Below are 20,961 nucleotides of genomic sequence, written 5' to 3'. Positions count from 1 at the left end.
CAGTGGTTATTCATTAATGACGTAGCTGTTAACCCCCCTCAACAACTCACAAACTGACCAATAGCGCAGATACAATGATGCCCATTCTTGCACTCTGTAAGTTGTAGATTGGGCAGCTGAAATGCCAGTGATGCTGCCTTGATCAGAGCGGAGGGGTGCTGCTATACCGCCTCAACAGTGTTCCACTAATACAGGGGTTTCTAAACTCGGTCCTGGAGGGCCGGTGTCCTGCAAAGTTTAGTTTCAACCCCAATCAGACACACCTGGGCTAGCTAATCAAGCTCTTACTAGACTTTCTAGAAACATCCTTGCAGGTGTGTTAAGGCAAGTTGAAGCTGAAATCTGCATGACACCGGCCGTCCAGGAATGAGTTGGGACACCCCTGCTCTAATACATCTGTCTCCGGCAACACTCTCTTCAACGGGTGTTCAGCATCCCCTGTTCCGTCCACACTTCAGCGGTACACCGCTGTTCTCCTCTTAACCTGCACCTTTACATACATCTGATTTTTTATTTATTTTTTAACTGTGTACGCACATTTACAGCTTTGTCCCTATGCTACACAAGTCTTTGTACATGAGGCCCCAGGACTGCATATGTGCAGAACTTTCGGGAAAGGTCTGTATGTGTGAAAGAGGCTTATGTCAAAATTTTCCATGCCTTCTGCAACAGGTTAGGGTGCACCCTTAGAATGGATAATACTACACTCATAGTAACTAAAGTAACTAGAAACTATTTGAATTTTTGAATGAACTACATTTTTGATATCAAAATTGATATCCATACATTTTTCAACTAACATTTCAAACTAAGAAATGCTACCATGGGAACTAACTTGAATTAAAAAGTTGAAGCAAGTACTCCTAAACCTAAAACAAACTGCAAATTGAATCCCCACTTCCAAACAATCAATAGATAATGCATTTAAATATTCATGAAATGCAAATTAATTTTGTAAAGCTTTTAAATGTATGATTGAAATTTGATGTGCCTTAAAAAATAGGCATTGTTTTGATAGACATGTGAGAATAAATACAAATAAATCAACCAAAACCCTTTTAACACAGCATATAAATTCCTTTATTAAAGTTCACAGTTTGTTCTTAAAGCGGTTTGACAACGGTGTAGAATCAGTGTTATAGAAGCAATAACCAATAGAACCTTGTCTTACACCTAAAGTGAAATAAACATCTGTAAACAAGTCTGTCGGAATGAGGTAGGAAACATCTAAAATGACAGATGCTTTTCTCCACAAAAGAGGAGACTAAATGTTTAGAGCACACTACAGAAACTTGAGCATTTCTCGTCTTTTCTAACAGATGGAAATAAAATTTTCTAGTTTCAAAAGAAGTGTTAATCTACCCTCATATTCCTATCAGTACCATAGTAATCAAAATCTCTAATAAAAGAGTGCATAATACACGTGTAATATTTACCCACAGATGCCACAAACAGATGTGGTAAGGCACTATTTAATGAAAGCGTACACAGCTTGTGGTTAATCACATTGCAAAATATCATCCAATTTTTTGTCTTTATTTTGTGCAAAACAAGCCCTGCACTTCATTATGGGAATGCACTGTTTTCCCTTACAGTATATGCCAATTAAGTTGGTCCCTTCACAAAATGTCATCCCAAAATAAGTGAAATGTCCCGAACTACTCCCCCTTCTAAGGTGCATGATTTACCTTTTTTAGCAAAAATTAAGACTTTGCAGGAAAAACATAGTTTTTTTTAATCTAATGCAAGTGAATGGTGCTCAAATTAAGAGTCCAAATTATGCTCATGGTGGTCCAAATTGCATATTTAGGCAGCATCAATGTAATCAATTAGTAATTAATAATTATTAATAAATATTTAAACTTTTTGCTATGTAAAAAACATTATCTGTTAGCTTGATGTGGATTAATTCGATGTAATCTAAATTTAGACTTTTCCCCATCTAATCCAATGGTCTCAAACTCAACTCCTGGAGGGTGTTCAAAAAGTAATAAACACCTTCATTAGTTGAATTAGCTGTGTTTGATTAGAGTTGGAGCAAAACTGTGTAGAGCTGCAGCTCTCCAGGAGTTGAGTTTGAGACCTATGATCTAATGCAGGACTGTCCGAACTCAGTACTGGAGGTCTGCTGTCCTGCATAGTTTAGCCCCAACTTCCTCCAATACACCTGCCTGGAAGTATACCTGAAAGAGGTTGCTTAGCTGGTTCAGGTGTTTTTAATTGGGGTTGGAACTAAAACATGCAGGATACTGGTTCTTCAGGATCGAGTTTGGACACCCCTAATCTAACGCATAGGTGTCAAACTGGATTCCTGGAGGGCCGCAGCTCTGCACATTTTGCTTCACCCTAATCAAACACAGCTGATCCAAATATTCAGGGTGTTCAAGACTACTGGAAACTATTAGGCAGGTGTGAGGTGGAGGTTGGTAGACCTAAACTATGCAGAGCTGTGGCCCTTCAGCAATTGAGTTTGAGACCATTGATCTAATGCATGTAAATCTCTACAAATATTATGGCAGATTAAAATTTAGTCCAAAATCAATTATTAAGCAGCTTTAAACGAATCTACATAACCCCAGTCAACAAACAGCAAAACAATCCATCATTTTCATCGGGGAAAAGAATTTTTTTCACTACAGATGACACTTATTTGTTGGCTGAGGTTATGTTGGTCACATGTAGCTGCCAAGATGTTATGTCTCTCTATAGAAAACAAAAAAAATAGTGATCTTATTTTTCTCCACCAATTGCATGTGAACACAGTTCAGTTCTGACATTTTTGACAGTCCAAAATCCATATTAAGGCAGCTCTAAAAGTAATGTACATAAACACATTTGACCATCAATGAAACAATCAGTCATTTCAATAAATACAAATAAATAAATAAATGATATACTTAATAAATACATATGCTGGCAGTTTAGTCTGCAACCACTCAAATTACATAAGCACTGAATATGACTTGAGATGAGATGATTTCCTTTTTGTTTAACTGCGCTCATGGACAATTTGAAGCTGAGCAAATATGGATTACTGTATGTATGAAAAGAAAATTAGCAATGAGCTTGTACACTTGCATTAGATGTAGAGAAACATCATTAAAGGGTTAGTTCACCCCAAAATGACATTTTTCATAATTTAGTGCCCCTTAACGTTGCACAAACCTGTTTGTATTTCAATCTTCCATTAAACGCCAAAGAAGATATTCTGAAAAATCCTAAAAATCAAACAATTGACTTCTATAATATGAAAGTCAATGTTTACCAGTTTTTAAACATTGTTTAAACGTTCTTCAAAGCATCTTCTTTTGTATTCAACAGAAAAAGGAAACACATGAAGGTTTGGAGGCATCTGAGGGTGATAAAATAGAGTATATTTGGGGTGAACTATCCCTTTAACTCTTTCCTCCAAAATCATAGTTTCTTTACAAATAAGTAAAGCAAGTCAAGTATATCCTGGGAGTGAGTAAATAATCATGTAATTATATTCTTTTTAGGGGAAATCTAGTCCTTTATTAGTAGTCTAATTTAACACTAAAATAATCTCAAAGTTTGTTCGGAAATGATCTCCAGGATTTTACTTTAAGGTATTTTCCTATTTCCTACGTCATGGCTTTATTTTAAGAGTGGGCCTCAAGACTGTCAGTATGCCTAAAAGCGAGGACACAAGCCCACAGAAGCCCACCACCCCTGCATTTGTCTGGTAAATACCCAGTTTGTCAAGTGGAATGAAAAGGTCACAAACATTTTTAAGCGTATCAAGCGCCACAGACGGCTGACTTCTGAGGCTCTCCATGAGAAGAAAGAGAAACGCGTCGAGCTGAGGCACAATGACACAAGCCACATCCGGACTTTCATTAAGGTGTTGGTCGGCTTTCTGCTGGTAACGTCTGTCCCGAGACTTCTGGACCATTAGCTGGATGATCGCATAGACGTCTCTGGTCAGATTCATGACCAAAGACAGGAAATAGAAGCGAGAGGAGTTTAAGCTCCAGCGCTCCTTGTCGATATCTCGGATTAGGCCAATGCTTCTTGCCCAGAGGATGTTGTCACAGATGAAGTATAAGGCACGGTTGAGGTTGGCCACAGTAAGGCAGAAGCGCAGGACAGGGTCAGAAATATGAAGAGTGCTCTTGGCAGCTTGGACTGAGTTTACAGTGTTACCAAGCCTAAATACTGTAAAAAGAGCAAAACAGATCAATTATGGATGATGTTCATTTTTAATCTGTCAAAATTGAGGCAAAGCTAGATGCTGCATTGTGTTTAATTAGAACTATTACTCTAAATATGCGAGTATGAAGTGGGGAAAAAAATGAAAATTGTACTCAAATTGACTGTTTTTTTGTATACTTTCTTTTATGACATTACAAACGGTCTCTAATAAACATTGAGACAGAAATTCAGACATTTCTAATGAATCCTGAAAGGTTTCTTTCCGTCCTTTCATTGACAGTCGAGATGAAATAACACATTTCAAATCATTTTACCCATGCCAAAGCAGTTTAACTAAGAAGCTAAAGTGCCTTTATTGTGTGATTTCAGATTATATCTTTTAGTGTGTAATTTAGCCTTTTCAAGACATAGAATGTCTACGAATTTCTAAAGAGCGTGCTAAATCATTCTTCTAAAAAGAATGAACCAATTATGAGCAGCTTGAAGTGAACCATCAGTAACACCAGCTTTATTTTCTGAGGAAATTCCACATCGATTTGTAATAAACTTTCGTAATGCCAACTTGTGGTCTTCATTGGCTGACAATGAATAAAATCTGCTTTAACCCTCAAACACAAGTTGAAGTTGGGAAGCTATGTGAAGTTTATTTATAAACTAATTTCGAAGGATCACGTGCTTATGATTGTTTACGGCTGGTCCCGAATTAGCTTATGGTTGATTCACCAACCACATGATTCCTAACTCACTATAAATAACCAGAGTTTCTTATCTTAGTATATTCGTCTTAAAGACTCCTTCCAGGGGCAGACTTAACCAATAAGCGAGGTAAGCAGCTGCTTAGGGCCCTGGGGAATTAGGGGGCCCCGACCAATGCCTAGAAGCCTATATTAATCGTATAGCTCTTTTATTAATTTTCTATCATATGTTTTAAAACCTGTCTATAACCATTAAGATTTTGCAGGTCTTCTTAAGACCTGCAAAATCCTAATGGTTATAGACAGGTTTTAAAACATATGATAGAAAATTAATAAAACAGCTATACGATTGATATAGGCTTCTAGGCATTGGTCGGGGCCCCCTAATTCCCAAGGGCCCTAAGCAGCTGCTTACCTCGCTTATTGGTTAATATTGATAGTGGAACGTTTCTTTCATACTGCACATGCAAATATTAAAATCTAATCACAAATATGGCTAATTAACTGTACATATAGTTTGTTTTTGAAGTTTTTTATTGTATTTACAATAAACATAAAGGTTCCACTTAAAATTAACATGCAGTTTTTTTTTTAATCTACAAAGGAAAGAAATATCTATAGAGAAAGAGAGTTCCTCTCACTGTACAAAAAACATACAACCTAACTAAATTGAGCATACCAAATAGGCATCATAGTCAAGCTCTTAGCAAGCTGCATAGCTCTCCTTGGCCATTCAGTTAGCCAGAAATAAGTCTGTGGAGTTCATCGAGATCTACCTGAGCTCAAACTTCCTTCTTGCCCTACTAATGGGAGGGGGCCGCGGGCTTGTGGATCTTATAAGCTCAGGGCTCTCTCCCAGGACAGCATGCCAAACAAGTTTTATTATCAATCATCAGTTAAATGTGAACTCTTAAAATAAGATATATTGAAAGAACACCCAAGCATTGTGCATTATGAACTGGTTAATCGGCTACTTCTTGATATTGATGTGATACAGTAAAACCAACATTATTGGTACTGTTTATATATTAATGTTTATTGGGATGCTGAGGAAATGTCCAGATCTGAAATTCAAATGCAGTATTGGACGGTTGGTTTTAATGGACCAATACCAACAAACTGGACCCTCTGACCAATCAGAGTGCAAGCTATCAGAAAGGATTGGTTCAGAGATACCATCATTCATTAAACTATTTCAGACAGTAGCTGTGTCCCAATTCAAAGGCTGCATCTAAAGAGTGATTATGTCAGTGGTGGGATGAATGCTGTCCCAAATTGGAGACTAAATGTGTGCTTTGTTTCCTGGGATATGAAGGAACCAACTGATGCCTTTCATAACCTTTGTTGTCAACACTATCCCAATAATGACTGTGCACTGCTTATGACAATATTATATGCTGTTGCTGTTGTTATTTTTATTAATATTAAATGTTGAATATTATTTTTTATTTATAGAACTGCATTACAGTATATTTGACTAAACAACACAAATGTTTAAAACAGACATTCAAATGGTGACTTCCATCTTATAAGATACACTTGATGAATAATAATGTGCTAAATACAAAACGCTTTCAAACAGTTTAATATAATTTTTAAAAACAAGAATGTTATTGCCATTTGTCAATGGCAGATATTGCAATGCTTCATAGACTAGACCCCCTTATTTAATAATGTTTGGCTTGGCCTTTGGGACATCAAAAGCCATGCCTTTAAAGTATGTGTAGTCCATAGGGCTGCGCGATTTGGGCAAAAAGTATCTAAATGCAATATTGTGACTGAGCTTAAAGCTTCAGCTCAATAATCTGTAATGTAGCTTCTTGCTGCTAAAATGAAGTGAGCGTTAGAAACTGAAAATATATTAATTTACTTTTATATAAAATCAGTTTTTAAATATTCAGAAATTAAACACTGCATTTTTCTCTAAACCAAACAGTAAGCACCAATAAAGTGACCTTAAGTTCAACATAAATTAGGGAGATAGTAATAAAAATATATCATTATAAAAATTCAGCAAACAGTCAGCAAACAAACATGGCTAATAAGAACCTTTCTGTAGCTTATATAATCTAAAAACAAAACAATTCACAGATGCTGCACAAAATATCAGGACATTCAACGTACAGCTGTGATAGTGCAAAATAGCAAAAATATGTATGAGACAGAAGTGTATATTTCCTATCCAGCATTTGGGTTTTTAAATCCCTCTTTGGTCACTGCATTAAAAGGCACCGTGTACTTAGCGAGGTTGTGAGTTATTTTAGTTATCTGCTGGTGCCTGTGTGATGTTTTTTCATATGGTGTTACAGCCGCAAACAACTGAAATTGTACTTTGTTGTTGCTAGTGTCACTGCCAATACTTTACAATCCTTATATAGCCCCCTGTGGTGTTTTTAGGTGCTGGTTGTATTTCCTCGTGCTGGCAACAATTCTGCGACAGCTCATACAAATGACCTGTTTTTGTTCAGTGTCTGTGACTTTAAAACCAAAATATTCGCATATTACCAATGCTGTTTTTACATTTATATTAATTAGTCTATTATTGCTTTTGAAGGAGCAGACACCTTCATCCCACTCGTCTGCGCTTTCCTGTTTGTTTGTTTTTTTTGTTTTTTATGGTGGGAGTTCCACATTGTTCCATTGCACAATTCTGATTGGGCAATACAAAAGTGTACTCACTTAATTGGCTAGTAAGACTGTCACATAGTAAGACACATTGACAGCAGTCAGCATTTGCTCTGAATGGGGGAAATTAAATAATATACATTACATTTCATATCGCAGCCTCTTGCGATTAGCGCACATTTCAAATCATAATTGTGAATTGATTAATCGCACAGCCCTAGTTGTCTAGTGAAAAAATGTGATTTCTGAACTGGGACACAGCTCCTGCATGAAAAGACTTGAAAGCTGTATACATTATGAGAAAATTATTATTATTTTTTTTTACTTGTGATTCTTAGTAGATCCCCATAACAAAATTAGGAACCTTTCAATTAGCATAATAGGGGTACTTTAATTGTAGCCATGGGCACATACATTCATTTGCACATTTAACGTGAAAGGAATCTTTCAGTAATTAATCACAATGGTTTCTGGTGTGAACTGTAAAGATACTATACATGTAAAATGGAAAAAAAATATTACTAACTGAGAATACTTAAACATTGTCTAATAATATATTATCCTATGTAGGACAGGTAGTACTGACAAAGAACTGAACGGTTTTGTGAGTGTTTTTATATTATGTAACAGCATTCTTACGCTTTCGCCCCGAGCTCATATTAGACTCCAGCAACTGCAGCTTTTTCGCCAGCTCTTTTCTTTTCGCTTCATTTCTCAGAAGGTATTTCGCCAAAGCACATGCATATTGTGTTGCCCTAAAGAAAACAAACATATGAACGTTTAGGCACAGTCTAGCTCATTTTATGCCACGTAATTTTAACTCAATGTTGTTTTTGACGGATGACAACAGACTGACCTGAAAATGCGATCCCTTCCTTGACTTTGGTTCGTGAAGCTGATGAAAGTTTCCATGTGGCTGAAACAACTAACTTACCGTGAAACAATACTGTGCAAAAGAGATTCTTTCGGGAATAAATAACTAAAGCACCAAAGCGCAATTCATACTAAACCATATGTGTGTGTCCTGTCAGATCCACACGATCCTTGTCGACTGTAGGAACAGGGGTGAAAGTTCATGCACCGTACAAAGACACACTGTTGAAACCATCGAACAAACTTCACGACCCTTTTTAGTAAACAAATATCTTGCTGTGTTTATAAAAGCGATCGTGTATTCGATCTAAGTAATAATAAGCGATTCAAAATGCACGACACTATAAAAAGCTTCTTATGACGGGCAATGAAAGTCCGATTCATTTTGTGGAATCGGTTCTTTTGAGCATTTTAAAACCATTCACCTGCCTTGCGTCTTGACGTAATTAAATAACTGTTGCAGATAATATTCGAATCATAAACATTATACCAGCACGTTTTATTTGCATAGTTTTTATATGCAGTGATGGATAGCTTTGTGCCGTACTTTTAGCTCTCTTCGCTTTGAGCAATTCGTGAACGAATCGTTTGAGTCTTTGAATCATTTGACATGTTTCATTGACCCGAATCGCATCATTCGCGTATTAATTTAAGATATATTTAAAGTTGTGTTCCAATATATACAATACTATTTATTGTTATTTAATATATCATTTTTAGATAATGGTAAAATTAAGTGTTTACAAATTCGGAGCTCGGGTATTTTATCGGATGTTTTTGGACGACGGACAAGTCACAACAGTGCCACTTCCTGATTTAACCAACCAATCAGCGTGATTCTTCTCCCTCAGTTAAGCGCAAACCACGCCCCAATGTGAAATAAGGCCAATGCTTGATTCCGCTTGATGATTTGAACCACTGTCATGCGATTGACAATTAAGCTATGGTGTGTTTTACAGAAATAAGTTCAGGTAGGCATAATTCTTTGTTTTTTGCATAATCTGCCAGTGCCATTATGCAGTTTAACAAACTATGAATGATTGAATGAATTACATTGCTGCCAATACGACTGATTATTAGAGTACTTCAACAAGCCGTTGAACAGGTGAACATGAACAGGTGTAACCAGTACTCTGGATTGTTTTGCTATGCATAATATATAAACAATCAAAGTATACAATCACAGTTTTAGATACGTGAGACCTCACATAAAAGTCACACAACAGACTCATTTTGACAATTCATGCCTTTTATTATTCACATAGTGATTTAAACTATTACATTTAAAGTGAATCTGTGACGCATTTCTTCCATTTGGTTATTCTCTTTGATGTGACCTGTTACATTTTACTTCTTCAATTAGTTTTTTATTAATATAATTTCTGATCTGGACCCTGAAAGAGAATATTTGATATTGTCCACATTATTATTTTATTAAGCTGGTGTCGTGTTTGAATATTGACCTTAAGTTCAAAATGATAAGATTAAATCTAGAGTTCATCGATGCTGGCAGTCATTCCTTTCAGATGATTAAAATCATACTTTCTACATATAAGAATGCAATTGACTTCATATGTATGTACACTGTCAGATGGCGTATACTGCATATAAATTACTTTTATTTTAATAAAACTCAGTGTGTGCTCTCATACTGTGATCAGTCCGATCAGACCTGCAGAGGGCAGTGTTTAATCAAGAAACCACCTCATTTTTAGTCTCATAATATATTTAGTGAATCTTATAAATAACGTCTTTGCCCACACCACCCAAACTTACCTCAATCAAAAATTAGTTCACTTCAAGGTTGAGATGTGGCATTTTTAAATGCAGTTCAGGAAAAAGCCTGCCTATATTAAGTATTCTGTGACATTTTGTGATATTGAATCTTATTATTGATCAGCCTTATTGTAATTTCCAGTTGTTTCAGACTATATTAATACATTAAATGGTTTTGAAAGAATGAAACAGATCTGATTTGGCAGCACATTTGTGTGCATAAGAGTGACATTAATGAGGTACAATAGAAGTTATTAGCCCCCCTTTGATTTTTTTTCTTTCTTTTTTTAAATGTTTCCCAAATGATGTTTAACAGAGCAAGGACATTTTCACAGTATGTCTGATAATATATATATTTTTTCTGGATAAAGTTTTATTTGTTTTATTTTGGCTAAAATAAAAGCAGTTTTAAGTTTTTTAAACACCATTTTAAGGACAAAATTATTTGCTTTGTTAAGCTATTTCTTTTCCCATTGTCTACAGAACAAACCATCATTATACAATAACTTGCCTAATTACCCTAACCTGCCTGGTTAACCTAATTACCTGGTTAAGCCTTTAAATGCCACTTTAAGCTGTAAATAAGTGTCTTGAAAAATATCAAGTCAAATATTATTATTATTATTATATTATGTACTGTCATCATGGCAAAGATAAAATAAATCAGTTATTAGAAATTATTTATTAAAACTATTATGTTTACAAATGTGCTGAAAAAAATAATCTTTTGGCTAAACAGAAATTGAGGAAAAAAACAGGGGGGGTTATAAATCTGACTAACTGTATTCCTGGAACTACTGAAGTTTAAAGGTGCTTTTGATCATGATAATAAGACAATATTTTTATGAGTGTGTTTGTGCTGGTGTATCTTAGCTCATTTAGGCATGTCAAGGATAATATGGCAGTTAAGCTGCCGGTAAGTGGCAGCAATCAATTTAATAATTCATTCAAGCAATTTGTTGAAAACAGCTGACTAAAGGCGAGTGTCTGCCTTTAAGGATGCATCATAGATATCAAGATGTTTTGATTAACCTTGTGGTGATCAACATTAAAGAACAGTCTACAGCAGGGGTGGCCAACCCTGTTCCTGGAGAGCCACCTTCCTGCAGATTTCAGTTACAACCCATATCCAATACACCTGCCTGTAATTATCATGTGGTGTTCACTTCCTAATTAATTGGTTCAGGTGTGTTTGATATGGGTAGCAACTGAAATCTGCAGGAAGGTGGCTCTCCAGGAACAGGGTTGGCCACCCCTGGGGCCTCATGTATCAATGCTGCGTACGCACAAAAACTTTGCGTACGCCAAGTTTCACGCTCAGAATCGCTCACGTTTGGATTTACTAACAATGAACTGAACGTGGGAATGTGCGCAGGTTCACGGCAGCTTTTTGGCAGGCGTACGCACATTTTTTGTGCGTGTGTGTTTTATTTCCATTGGCGACTCCTAGAGGCAGTTGTGTTAAATTCCTCTCTACAAAGTGTCTGATCCTTGCAATGGCAGCTGTATGAGACGGGTTCATATAGTAGGTATGTAAGATTTCCATACCATACAGTTGACCAGCTAAACATTAAAGCACAATTTGCAGCGGTCGCCTGTTTTCCCAATGTAATCTGAGCAATCTACCGCACCCACATTGCTATAAAGACACTATCTAAAGATGAATTTGCATGCGTGAATCAGAAACATTTCCATTCAATAAATGTGCAAATAAAATATGATGCACAAACTTATTGATGATTCCTACTTGTCTTTCTCGTGATAAATAGTTGGCAAAATCTGATATGTAGCGGGGAAAAAAAGAAGAAAGAGTTCATCAGACGCTGGATTCGAGCCAAGTTTATGCTAGAACGTGTCAGTACATGATCACATGCTTCTTATGAGGTGCGCCACTGAGACTGCTAAGGGTACTGCAACATTTTACAGATATAAACCACACTATTTCTTTTTTAAATGCACTCAGTGCGATGTTCAGACCCAACTGTGTTAACCGTACCAGCTAAACTCTCCCACTCTATTTTTTTCTTTTGTTGTTAATTTCGGAGAACAAACTTGCAAATAACACCGCTTTTCTCCGGTCTACCTCCGAAAGCAGCACCTCCAATTCACATTCTGTTCAAAGTTTCTCTTTTTGTTTGATTTTGCCATTGCTTTTTCGTTGGGTTTTCCATTAGCATAGTCATTAGCATATTCATACGGGGGAGGAGGCAGGGAGGGGTTTTGCGCTCGTGCATGTTGCGCTCAGTTTCACGTTCATTCGGATGTACAAAAGAATATGCGTGAGATTCGGCGTACGCAGTGTTTCATACATCTGAATTTTTTTCTGCGTACGCACATTTACAGCTTTGTGCGTACGCAATGTTTTAGTAAGATTTCCACGCAAGTCTTCGTACATGAGGCCCCTGGTCTACAGTTTCCTAAATTCAGAGGTCATGACCTACATGAAGTTGTTTTAACAGACGTACAACAACAGTTTTAAGAATATTTCATACAGTCGATTCTGAAGCCTTAAACTAGATATTTGATACTTTTACTCAATGCGATTGCGTGTTACGACGTGTTATACGTCCAGTGAGAAGTTGTTCAGTGTGCATTTGGCAGCTGCTGGATTTCAGTAATTTGAGTTTCTAATTTCAAAATGATAAATATTTTATAATAAAAAGTAACATTGATTTGCTTCATAAGACATGCATTAATCCCATGGTGCATTTGGGTTAGTTTTACGATGGATCTATGCACTTTAAAAAAGGACCACTAGCCCAATACAAATAAACAGCACTACTCTGACTGTGTTTGTTTGAAAAAATTAATGGCTTGAAGGTGAGAAAATTACTGGGTAATTTTCATTTTTGGTGAACTATTCCTTTAAGCCATCATACACATATACCCTACACTCAGCAATCATTATTCTGTACTGTATCAAACAATGTGTATAGGCATGCAAGGGGATAGTTCACCAAAAAATTACAATTGTCATTTTTTACTTATTCTTAACTTGTTCCAAAACCTGTAACCATTGACATCCATTGTAGGAAAAACAAATACAATGGAAGTCAATGGTTACAAGTTTTTAAGATTTTTCAAAATGTATTTTATGTTTAGGAGAACAGCAACAACACACTGGTTTGGAACAAGTCAAGGACAAGAAAATAATGAAGAATTTTTACTTTTGGGTGAACCATCCATTTTAAGATACATTTTCATTGTGAGGCAGGTTCGTTAAGAATGTTATGTTCCAAAAATTGATTAAACATTTTGGTTCAAGTCAAGTTGCTGTATTCAAACCTTTGTACTATTTTAAAGTCAATATTAAATTGCTGACAGAACTATAATTTTGACTGTGTAGTGTATTTTAAAGGCTTTGTTTGCAAAGTAACTTGAAAGTAATCTCATTACTTTTTTACACCCAGTGATTGGTAATGTAGTCAAATTATATTTGGCAAAATAATTATTCAGTCATTTGTAATGCTTTTTTGACTAACCAAACACTAATGATAACTTTAAGAAACATTAATTATAATATTTCTTCATGATACAATCATTGCTATTGTCTAATTTTTCTAATCATGTTTTTCTTAGAATAAAGTGGTTTTGTTAAAGTGCCTTTTAGTTATTTAAAAAAAGTACTGAATAAACCTTTTTTTTTATTTTAGAGTGATTTAATGAAGATTACAGTGTTTGTGAAAAGATTCAAGCGTGGATAACTTTACTCTGACCTCCACTGTAAGCTGTTAAACAAAACAAAAATAAATCTAATATTTTATGAGTTTATGAGTTATGAGAGAGAGAGGACAAATGAATTTCAGGAAGACAAAGACAAAGTGTTTGACTTAGCTATTGGAAATATTTATTGAAGCATTGTTATTTTAAACATACCTGGAGGCAAATAAAATAAATTATTGTTCTCCTTCATCCACAGGTTATTTTGAGAAATCTAATGATATTCAAGAGGGTTGCCAGGTGCAATACACTGTGCTCCATTGTGCAAGTGTGAAGTGATTTATTTCTGAGACTGGAGATAATACAACATGTGTTGTGAACGCCATTGAATCCTTTGAGGTTTGCAGAATCATTAGAGTTTGATCACTCAAAAATTAAAGTTCTGTCCTAATTTACTCACCCTTCTTTTGTTCCAAACCTGTTTTCTACTATTAAACACAAACGGTCTTGGAAAAAACTGAAAACCTGTAACCACTGACTTCCATGGTATTTGTTTTTCATACTATGGGTTTTTCATATGGGACCTGAGGAGTTAGTTATCCAGTTTAACCCCATATGCTCTAATATTCTGAATTCTGTAGCTCCATTGAAAATTAAGAAAAAGAAAGTTAAGCCCCAGCCTTGGGTGAACAGCAATATTAGGGCCCTTAGGCAGGAGTTTAGAGGAACTGAGCGCAAATGGCTTAAAGACAAACTACAAGTTTCATATGAATCATTGAGAGATTGCTTGACAACATTTCAAAGAGCAGTCAAAGCAGCTAGATCAAATTATTTATCTGACATAATTTCAAAGAACTGTCATAATTCAAAAGTATTGTTCTCCACTATTAACACCATACTTCATTTTATGTGCTGATAAGATTGTTGGAATTCGTGCACAGATTTCACCTGTAGTCAGGGTTTCTACAATTTCTGTTGCCCCCTTAAAAAATCTAGCCAGCTTTATTCCTGTGTCTCTGTCACAACTTAATGACATTGTTGCACATATGAAGCCTTCTGGTTCGTCCTGTGATGTCATTCCTGCCACCTTATTTAAGGAGGCGATGCACTCAATTGGCCCAAGTGTGCTTTCAATTGTAAATAGTAGTCTCTCTACTGGTATCGTTCCTAGTAGTTTTAAACATGCTGTTATTCAGCCCCTGCTAAAGAAAGCGAATCTTGATGTCTCAGACATGAAGAATTTTCGCCCTATTTCTAAATTGCCTTTTATTTCAAAGATTTTAGAGAAGGTTGTGTCTGTACAACCAAATGAGTTTCTGGCTAATAATAATATTTTTGATAAGTTTCAATCTGGTTTTAGAGCTCGCCATAGCACAGAGTCCGCTCTATTGAGGGTTTCTAATGATATCTTGTTGGAGGTTGATTCAGGTAGCCCTGTTGTTCTTGTACTGTTGGATCTCACTGCTGCTTTTGATACAGTGGATCATGACATTCTCACTGATCGGTACATTCCTCTGTAAAGAGTTTTGGTGTCATCTTTGACTCTGAGCTAAAATCTGTTCGGCAAATTAATGCGGTTGTCAAAAATAGTTTTTTCTATTTTAGATATATTGCCAAGCTTAAGTCTATCCTCACTTTCAGTGATTTGGAGAAAGTTGCTCATGCTTTTATTTCTTCTCGTCTGGACTATTGCAACGCATTGTATCTGGGTGTGAGTCAGGCCTCTCTCTCGCGACTGCAGCTAGTCCAGAATGCAGCTGCCAGGCTTTTAACAGGCACAAAAAACGAGAGCACATTACACCTGTACTTGTTTCCCTACACTGGCTGCCAATCCAGTTTAGAATTCTGATTCTACAAGTTCTGTTGTATGTTTTTAAATCCCTCCATGGCCTGGCCCCTGAGTATATCTCTGAGCTAATTATTATGCACCAACCTATGAGATCTCTGAGATCTCTTCGCTCTTTGGATCGTCTCTATTTGCAAGTTCCTAGATCACGCTTAAAATGTCGAGGTGATAGAGCTTTCTCGGTAGCAGCTCCAAGACTCTGGAACGATCTCCCACTCTCTGTAAAAACAGCTCAAACTTTTGAGTCTTTTCAGAGGTCACTGAAAACACACTTATTTTCTTTAGCTTTTAATCATGTGATGTGAGTTTATGTATTTTGGTTTTATGTATATTTTACATGTTTTTTTTATTGGTTTTTATGTACAGCACTTTGGTAATCCATTGTGATTTGTGAAAGTGCTTTAGAAATAAAGTGAGTTGAGTTGAGTTGAGTTGAGTTGAGTACTATAGAGGTCAATGGTTACAGGTTGTCAATGCAAATTGCTATGGTGGCCGAAAGAGCTCAAATGCTGCAATCTTAGAAAACGCATGCAAATAGAAAAACATATTCAACAATTCTCACAAGTCACGCAGACCGCAATAAGTGTTAAGGGACCCCAAAAAGTTACAAACCTGATTGCTTCCTGTTTAGAGTCTGTTGTTGTAGAACTGAGAGTTTTTAGTTTATTTGAAAAAAAAAATATATATATATATTGTACAGCTTCTTATTCCATGTATGACTCTAAGCAGCAAGTAGCTGGGTAATGCTATTTGCAACATGTTTCTGTATTTGACTGTGCTGTGAGAATTTGTTGAATATGTTTGTCTATTTGCATGTGTATGTATTTGTCAGTTTGCATTTACATTACAACCATTACATTTTATTGTCATTTGCATTTAATTACTTTACATCAGATTGACGTTGTACCCCAACATCGTGGGATGTTGCATTTTGTTTGGAAATAAAAATCATGTTGATGTCAGAACCAAACGTTAGGCCGAAATCAATGTCCAAAATTGGACAGACATTGCTTTTTAGTTACATTCCAACACAACCTAAACACAACAAAATATCATCCGCGTCTAATGATGCTACAGCTTGACGTTGTGCGACATTGGTCTGACAATATGACATTGGTTTAAGATGTTGGCTCGACGTTGGATTTTGGTCACTTTCCATCATAACCTGAAATCAAATAGATTAGGGCTGTGCAATTAATTGAAAATCCGATTTCGATTTTGGCTTCTAACAATTATGAAAAACCATTAATCGAGATAAACGATTATTGCATCATTTATCGCCCCTTTCCAGTTGTACACATGTTGCTCTTAAAAGCACAAAAGACTGCATACTTATGTGTGTGTGCAGCGCGCAGACACAGTCAGAAGCATGCAGTCAGAATTGGGTCTCATTTGCACACTGAGACGAGCAGAGCGCACACATCTCATCTTAATGTGAGCACTTTAATGGTCAAATAGGTGTCAAAATGCGGTGTTTAGTGATTATCTATATTAACCCCTCATTTGTGTAATAAACAAACGAGTTGAGGATCAAAAGAAACGTGAAAGCAAAACCATTGAAGTGACAGTGCACTATTTCCTGTTTTTATCATTAATCAAACAAAACGAGAAAATCCCTCACTACACTGGACTTTTGTAGCTAAAGTGTTTTTCTTACAGTGAAGATTAGGGATGTAACAATATTGTAAATACCGTCATACGGCAATAGTAATTTTTTTTTTATATTACCATAGGTGCATGACTCAATAAAACTATATTTCTGAGAAAAGTTTGCTTAGGCGAATAAAGCGAACGGGAGGTAGCAGGAACTACAATTCCCATCAGCCTAGGCGTGGCCATCATCATTAGCGATCTGTTGTCACTACAGATCCAGTTATGCGGAAATGGAGTGTGTTGCTGGTAGCGGGGAAGAAAAAGAGCTGGAAATGATTGAACCTAAAGCGGGTTTAATCGGATGTGTGGAAGCATTTCGGTTTCTTTCTAAAAAGATACGAAAAAGGAGAAAAGGTGACAGACAAAGAAAAAACAATATGCAGGCACTGCCAGACTGTGGTGAAATATAAGTCGGGGAATACGACTAAAAACAGTCATGGGGACTGCAGAACACAGCACACTTGTTTGATTGATGCAGACATTGACTTGTACCGCAAAGAGACCTCTATCTCACTCATGGCTTGTCCTCTCAAGTGGTGGAAAGACAATGCACAGCGTTACCCACTGCTGTCAACCTTGGCTAAATCCTATCTCTCTGTCCCAGAAACCTCAGTCCCAAATGAGAGGGTTTTTTTTTCTGTTCCCAGAAAAGAGATCCCAGAGATCCCAGCTTTTACCAGATTATAGTTATATGATAATTTTCCTTAAAAAACCCATCTCTATTTAAGTGAGTGAGTGATCAAATGTTGAATGTGATGAGTTTTCAACAAAACTAAATTGAAACTTTATTTTTTTATATGGTTTAATAGTTTTTCGTTATTAAAATTGAAAAGTGGAAGTTCCTGTTTCGAAACTTACAGACAGATGGCTAATTTGTATGTCATTGATGAGTTCAGTGCTAAGGTAAATAAACACTTTTGGCACTTTTTTGAGTCTTTTCATTAGTTTTGTTTTTCCTGTAAATGATTCAATAAATACCGTACCGTGCCATTCATACCAAGGTATTATCGTACCGTGAAATTCTGATACCGTTACATCCCTAGTGAAGATGCTTAAAGCACAGTTTGTTTATATTCATATTTTTTATTCTATTGTATTTATTTCTCTTTCCTTTGCAGGGTGGAAAATAACAGAAGTCAGAATTATTAGCCCTCTTGAATATTAGCAACCCTTTTCCTCCCCAATTTCTGTTTAATGGAAAGAAGATTTCTGATCATAATAGTTTTAATAACTCATTTCTAATAACTGATTTATTTTATCTTTGCTATGACAGTACATAATATTTTACTAGATATTTTTCAAGATACAAGCATTCAGCTTAAAGTGACATTCAAAGGCTTAATTAGGGTAATTAGGCAAGTCATTGTATTACAGTAGTTTCTTCTGCAGAAAATCCAAAAAATGTATATTGCTTAAGGGGGCTTATAATATTGACCTTAAAATGGTTTCAAAATATTTAAACCTGCTTTTATTCTAGCCAAAATAAAACAAATAAGCCTTTCTCTAGAAGAAAACATATTAGAGGAAATACTGTTAAAATTGCTTGCTCTGTTAAACATCATATATTTATTTATAATAAATATTTATTTAAAAAAAAAATCTCAGGAGCGCCAATAATTGTGGCTTCAACTGATAATCGTTTAGAATAATCGTGATTACAATTATGACCAAAATAATCATGATTATGATTTTTACCAAAATCGAGCAGCCCTAAAACAGATATTAGTGTCATTTCACGTCGTTATTGGACATCAAAATAACTTTTAACAAAATAACTAAATCCAACCTAATATTTTATGTTGTGTGCCTGTCTGCTGGGTTTAGATTTTTCAATTTTCAAAATTTAACTTAAATATATAACCAAACAACAAGGTGCTGTTCTGTGCAGTGTTAAAACAGTGTTTCCGTTGCTTATGCTCAGATTTTTCTTACATTTACGAAAGAGAGGATGAACTTTATTTTTGAATGAAGTTCGAGATTTTATCAAAAGGTCTTTGTTTCTATGTTTTTTTTTTTGCAGTGGATACTTTTACGAAGAGGATTTTCTGAAAAATTGAAATAAGAAGTAAGAAAATTGCTGTGCTGAGTGTATTGGATATGACAGTAATGGTGTACCATGTGAGTAACTGTTTTTATTTTGTGTTCAGTGTTGCTGTTTGTTCACTGATGCAAAATTCAACTAGTATGTATATTTCCCTCAGGGAAAATGCTGCCACAATTAGCGTAAGTCTGTAGGAAACAGCTATTAAATATCCATCATAAATAAGTTCTACTCAAGCACATTGTCATCTCTACAACTATTGCAGATTATTTTATTATTTGTTTTTAGCTGTTTTTGTTATAATTTGCTATTCAGTACATGGACTATGAAGATGCACTTTATAAAATATGTGCTTCAAACATGCATCCTACAAATCCTAATGTCCTAAAGGTTCACTTTTTCTTGCTTATTTGTCATAATCGCTTTGAGTGATACTTATTCAGTGGATGAACGTACATATTTTATTACCTGAATTGCAAACTGTATATTACATTTTCATCCAAAGCACACTCAGAGGCTTTTAATTTAATTTAATTTAATTTAATTTAAATGAATTAAATTTAATTTTTTATTTATTTTATTTTATTTTATTTTATTTTATTTATTTATTTTTTTTCCCAGAGAAACAAATCGCATGCACAATCATTATTCCAACCTCAAAAAGAGATCTATCATTTAGAAAGCGAGCCTTTCATGTTTATATATTGAAGCTATCCAAAGCCCTCTGAAAAAAATAACAAAAAACTGTTGAACACGTTGCATCAAACAGAGATGCATTCAAGCTGTGTGTTCAAATGAAAGAGGCAAAGCAATTTCATGGAGCTTTGTTTTGGTCAAAAGATAATAATTTTTACGAAATCCGCTTTTTCTTTGTTTTTCTTTCACATCTGTTAAAATGGCTTTTCAGGATTTGACTACATTACCACTGTTATTTTATTTGACAACACAAGACACCATCAAATAAGCATCTTTATTTCTTTGTTTTAGGAAATCGGTTTTACTAAAGGACAGATTTAAAGGTTTCAGCACATGTATTATGTAGGATCACTAGAGCTCATTTGGGGATGAAAGTGTAAAGGTGAAATGGATCATTCTAAAAATGAAATCCTTTCAGTTCAAATTGTATTCTCTTTCTCTCTCTCTCTCTCTCTCTCTCTCTCTCTCTCTCTCTCTCTCTCTCTCTCTCTCTCTCTCTCTTTCTCTCTCCCTCTCTCTCAATTAATTTCAATTAAATTCAGTAATTGCTTTATTGGCATGACAAATGTTACAAATGTATTGCCAAAGCAGTTATAAAGTAACAAATATAATAAGAACAGTACACACAGTAAATAGTAGTAATATATATATATATATATATATATATATATATATATATATATATATATATATATATATATATATATATATATATTTAAAAGATATTTATATATAATAATTAAATAAAATATCAACAATACATCATATTATTCAATATATCACATTAATATTCAGTATATTATATTATTATTCAACATATCATATTATTGATACAAATCAATACAAAAATAGATCAGAATAAACTGTACATTTAACAATCAACATTTTAGGATAAAACAGTAATAAAAACAATAACAATCAGT

General features: G+C 35.2%; 3 protein-coding genes across 6 annotated transcripts in view; 2 read left to right on the top strand and 1 right to left on the bottom strand.

Moving 5' to 3' along the window:
* The window catches only part of LOC147839744 (uncharacterized), a 512,229-nt gene that overhangs the window by 334,876 nt on the left and 156,392 nt on the right, over positions 1–20,961 (top strand). The gene's annotated exons all lie outside the window — the stretch shown is intronic.
* Positions 1,057–8,753, bottom strand: pex11a (peroxisomal biogenesis factor 11 alpha). 2 transcript variants are annotated; one of them, XR_015514384.1, is made up of 4 exons: positions 8,350–8,753; positions 8,133–8,248; positions 2,506–4,176; positions 1,057–1,969 (listed from the first exon to the last, which is right to left on the bottom strand). XR_015514384.1 is itself a non-coding variant. In NM_001103120.1 (3 exons), the coding sequence occupies exons 1-3, from the start codon at positions 8,403–8,405 to the stop codon at positions 3,608–3,610; spliced, it is 741 nt and encodes a 246-aa protein (NP_001096590.1). In that variant the 5' UTR covers positions 8,406–8,750; the 3' UTR covers positions 2,763–3,607. The 2 variants fall into 2 exon arrangements, 1 of the variants encoding a protein (NP_001096590.1); NM_001103120.1 differs by lacking the exon at positions 1,057–1,969 and having other exon boundaries at positions 2,763–4,176; positions 8,350–8,750.
* gnrhr4 (gonadotropin releasing hormone receptor 4) overlaps positions 9,223–20,961 on the top strand; it is a 156,638-nt gene continuing 144,899 nt past the window's right edge. For all 3 annotated transcript variants that reach the window (XR_015514057.1, XM_087291295.1, XM_087291294.1), the window contains exons 1-2: positions 9,223–9,337; positions 19,322–19,419. Coding sequence is in view for 1 of the 3 variants with exons in the window: in XM_087291295.1 (XP_087147421.1) it covers positions 19,399–19,419 (21 nt within the window). In the remaining 2 variants the exon portion in view is untranslated. The remainder of the gene's footprint in view (positions 9,338–19,321; positions 19,420–20,961) is intronic.

Source organism: Danio rerio, chromosome 18 (assembly GCF_052040795.2).
Source record: "Danio rerio strain M-AB ecotype USA chromosome 18, GRCz13ab, whole genome shotgun sequence".
In the NCBI taxonomy this organism is placed as follows: Eukaryota; Metazoa; Chordata; class Actinopteri; order Cypriniformes; family Danionidae; genus Danio; species Danio rerio.
The sequence above is the reverse complement of the archived record's forward strand: the minus strand, read 5'-3'. Positions and strand labels throughout refer to the sequence as shown.

Coding starts and splice junctions, on each gene's coding strand:
- pex11a (NM_001103120.1), bottom strand. CDS start 8,405: ATGGAAACTTTCATCAGCTTCACGAACCAAAGTCAAGGAAGGGATCGC. Junction 8,249..8,349: donor GGAAGGGATCGCATTTTCAG/GTCAGTCTGTTG, acceptor TGTTTTCTTTAG/GGCAACACAATATGCATGTG. Junction 4,177..8,132: donor TATGAGCTCGGGGCGAAAGC/GTAAGAATGCTG, acceptor CTCTTTTTACAG/TATTTAGGCTTGGTAACACT.